Below are 4,093 nucleotides of genomic sequence, written 5' to 3'. Positions count from 1 at the left end.
CTGCAGACGTGGCCCTGCGTTGCTTCCGGCCCGTCGCCACGCCCCTCAGCCAATCAGAGTAGGGAGTGTCCGTCGGCCCCGCCCCCGTTTCCCCGCCGGTCACGCGCAGCTCGCGCCTGCAGAACTGCGGATGCGGTTACTAGGCGGCTCTGGGGCTGTTTGGACTGAATGGCCAGGAAGGGTGAGGCCCCACGATGGTCCGGGGGTTGGGCCGGGGATCAGAGCACTGGGATACGCAGCCTTGATCTCCAAATCTGGGCCTCGGGGGGAAGATGTTCTCGGGAAGCTGGGGTTTTGAGTGGTCTTGGATGGGGGCAGGGAAGGGAACCAGCACAGATGCGCGGCCAGGGCCACAATGAATGCCACAAAGGATGCTTCCCGCATCCCTCTCTCGATTTAGGAGATCATCTCCCAAATCTGTGCCTCTGAGAAGCCCCCTCTGGCCACCGCCCATCCCTAGAGCTTGTTCCAAACGACATTTTATGTATTCACCTCTAAGATATCCCTAGCCTGAGCCCCTCAGGCAGAGGCCAGGTGAATCCAAAGCGTCGGGAGTACCCGAGATGCTTTCCCTGGGGAATGTGGCTCCGGTGAGAAGCAGAAACGCTCTCCCCAGAGGGACGGTAGCGGTGGAACGGAGGAGGCTGCAGCGGCAGGCAGTGGGGGTGGCAGTGACAGGTGGTGGGGGCTGCGGGGCCCTAACGACTGCAGGCTGGGGACCCAGGGCCCCGCCCCTCGGCACTGCGGGTCTCTAGCTGCATTGCCCAGCTCCGCCCAAGTATGAGAGTCGACTCCATTACGTAGCCAGACCCCAGTCTACTAGAATTCAGGATTGCAGACTGTCTGCAGTGGTATTTGCAACCACCTACAACAGGACAGTTCAGAACACCTGTTGCAAGTGCAGATTCCTACATCCAGGTCTTGAATTTGGATTTTAATAGTGTTTTAGGGGATGTTGTGCCTACGAACTTTGGGGTCAGGAAATAAATCTCAAGGGTCTGAGTGTCCCGGTTTGTGCCCCTAGCTCTCTGTGCAAAGTGCTCCTGCGGAACTGCTTCCTCATAAAGGGACCTACTGATAATTTCGCTGGATACCATCTGATATTGACAAATCCAGTGTCCCTGGGCCTTTCCAAGTTCCCAGGCAGATTGATTTCGAGACATGTCGGCTTCAGTGAAAGAAAGCCTTCAGCTTCAGCTGCTGGAAATGGAAATGCTGTTCTCTATGTTTCCTAACCAAGGAGAAGTAAAACTTGAAGATGTAAATGCCCTGACGAATATAAAGAGATATTTGGAAGGCAGAAGGGAGGCGCTACCACCAAAAATTGAATTTGTGATTACGCTCCAGATAGAGGAGCCCAAGGTGGGTGCCCTCATTTGTTTTAGTGTTGTTAGATTCCCAGTTGTTAACCAAATGCCTGTTGCATGACACAAAGAATACCCTAGATGCATATTTCTTTACTTCTTTGGAAGCAAAATATATAAAATATGAGATGCTCTGTAAATTGTCTTTAGTAAACATCCTAAATTTTACATAAATATGAACACATTTTAAACAAATATACCTAATGTTTTTATTGAAAATATCCTAGTCATACTTACCATTATTCTGTTCACTCATCCAGTTTCTTAACAATCCACCTATTACAATATGTACTCCCTTTACTTGTATCATGATTTTCACAAATCTAGATATTGCCTGTAGCAAAACAGGCTTTTAAGAAGTAAATGAACATTGGGTTTTTTTGTTTTGATGGCAGCATAACCCAGAAAACAAATACAGGTAACAAAATCTAAATATTAAAAATAAATTTCCCTCTATGTTCTTATCCGTTTATCTACAGCAACATTAGTATAGCATAGGTAACCATGTCCTGGGCATTTGAGAACTACTGTTTTAGCTATTTCCTACTCATCCTTCAGTTGTCATTCCCTCAGAGGAGACTTCCTGGTTCCCCAGACTGGATTCTGTCCTGATGGTTACACACTTCAATGGAACCCTGAACTTTTCTATGGTAATGCTTCTCACAATTGAAATTAAATATTTGCTATGCATAGTTACTTGTTTAATGTGTGTCTCCTTCACTAGGCTGTGGACTCCTTGAAGGGAAGAAATAATGTCTGACTTCTTCACTTCACTGTCCCAGCACAGGGTCCTTAGCATGTGTAGTTAATTCAATAAATATGAGAAAGAATGAATGTATACATGGATAGAATCATGTATATAAAGTACTTGGTAACAGAACAGCAATAATTATTCCATTTATCAAAACCATGTAGTTGTCATTGATAAACTAGCTTGTGTGATTTTTATGGCATTTAAATCTATTTGATTTTCATTTTAAGGTGAAAATTGATTTGCAAGTAACCATGCCTCACAACTACCCCTTCGTAGCATTGCAGCTGTTTGGGCGATCATCTGAGCTTGACAGACAACAGCAGCTACTTCTCAACAAAGGTCTCACTTCTTATATAGAGACTTTTGATCCAGGTGAGCTCTGTGTATGTGCGGCAATCCAGTGGCTACAGGACAACAGTGCTTCCTACTTCCTGAATAGAAAGCTGGTGTACGAACCATCTACACAAGCAAAGCCTGTCAAGAACACATTCCTCCGAATGTGGATCTATAGTCACCATATATATCACCAGGACTTAAGGAAAAAGATTTTGGAAGCAGGGAAGAGGTTAGATGTCACTGGATTTTGCATGACAGGAAAGCCTGGTATAATATGTGTGGAGGGTTTCAAAGAGCACTGTGAGGAATTCTGGCACACAATTAGGTATCCCAATTGGAAGCATATTTCTTGTAAGCATGCTGAAAGCATGGAAACAGAAGGAAATGGCGAGGACCTGCGCCTTTTCCATTCTTTTGAAGAATTACTCCTTGAGGCCCATGGTGACTATGGATTAAGAAATGATTATCACATGAATCTGGGCCAGTTCTTAGAATTTCTCAAAAAACATAAAAGTGAGCATGTTTTTCAGATATTATTTGGTATTGAAAGCAAAAGTTCAGAGTCCTAGGAAGCTATTAAGAAGCCTATGCTTATAATTTCACTTAAGTCTGTGTTTCTGCTAAAAAGACCAAAATAAAAAGATCAGTGTCTGTATAGTGTCCTCAGTGAGAAACCTGGCTTCAAAATTTTCAGCTAGTAATGATAAAATACCTTTAACTTTATAACAATGCAAATGTGATGTTATTTCTATGTTCCTATGTTTAGTCATTTGAAAACTATTTCACTGTAAATTAATAAAACAGTTCATTTAACCAATGAAGCTGATTTGATTGAGAAGTCTAAAGATCCATAGTTAATGTCAAAAATCAAATTCAATCCTAGTAGCTCAGGAGGCTGAGGAAGGAGGATCCTGAGTTCAAAGCCAGCCTCAGCAAAAGTGAGGTGCTAAGCAACTCAGTGAGACCCTGGCTCTAAATAAAATACAAAATAGGGCTGGGAGTGTCACTAGTGGTCAAGTGCCCCTGAGTTCAATTCCTGGTACCCCCCAAAAAAAAATCAAATTCATAAATACGAATGACTTGTTTCTCCCTTTCATGATGCCAGCATATAGGAAACATACCACCTTTTCCTTCATCATGGGAAACAAATTCTAAATCAAGGATAAAATGAGAATAAAAAGAGCATGTTTATTACATTTCTTACTTTAAATCCCCATTTTGAGTGTTCTCATAGTAAACTAGATTCCAATAGCAATGGCAGAAAAATAGTAGTAATGAAGCCTGAAGAGTAATGAGGGTAACACACCATGCTACATATTCTTCCTCTGGCTCTATTAGTTGGTTAATGATACTAATAATAACTATGTTGACAATGATGACAAAAATATTCTTATTACCTACAAAAGATTTTTTTGGGGGGGTACCTGGGATCGAACCCAGGGGTGCTCAACCACTGAAGCTCATCTCCAGCCCCCCCCCTTTTTTTTTAATCTTTGAGACAAGGCCTCACTAAATTGCTGAGACTGGCTTTGTACTTGTGATCCTCCTGCCTCCTCAAGCTGCTGAAATTATAGGCATGTGCCACCAGCAAGAAAAATGGTTTCTTATCTACAAAATATTCCACTGGATCTTTCCAGCC

At 43.1% G+C, this 4,093-nt stretch overlaps 1 protein-coding gene across 1 annotated transcript; it reads left to right on the top strand.

The window, feature by feature from the left end:
* Nucleotides 1–104: 104 nt before the first annotated feature.
* On the top strand, nucleotides 105–3,182 carry Rwdd2a (RWD domain containing 2A). Its single transcript, XM_026410484.2, has 3 exons — nucleotides 105–181; nucleotides 1,025–1,362; nucleotides 2,346–3,182. Exons 2-3 carry the CDS (start codon nucleotides 1,162–1,164, stop codon nucleotides 3,021–3,023), a joined length of 879 nt encoding a protein of 292 aa, XP_026266269.1. The 5' UTR covers nucleotides 105–181; nucleotides 1,025–1,161; the 3' UTR covers nucleotides 3,024–3,182.
* The last annotated feature ends 911 nt before the right edge of the window (nucleotides 3,183–4,093 follow it).

The sequence above is a fragment of the Urocitellus parryii genome, chromosome 8 (genome assembly GCF_045843805.1).
Source record: "Urocitellus parryii isolate mUroPar1 chromosome 8, mUroPar1.hap1, whole genome shotgun sequence".
Lineage (NCBI taxonomy): Eukaryota > Metazoa > Chordata > Mammalia > Rodentia > Sciuridae > Urocitellus > Urocitellus parryii.
Note: the sequence above shows the minus strand (reverse complement) of the source record. Positions and strands in the feature narration are given on the sequence as shown.

Bases quoted from the DNA above. Each gene is read 5' to 3' on its own strand.
- Rwdd2a (XM_026410484.2), top strand. From the start codon at position 1,162: ATGTCGGCTTCAGTGAAAGAAAGCCTTCAGCTTCAGCTGCTGGAAATG. The intron at 1,363-2,345 runs GTGGGTGCCCTC...TTTCATTTTAAG, and splicing joins TCCAGATAGAGGAGCCCAAG to GTGAAAATTGATTTGCAAGT.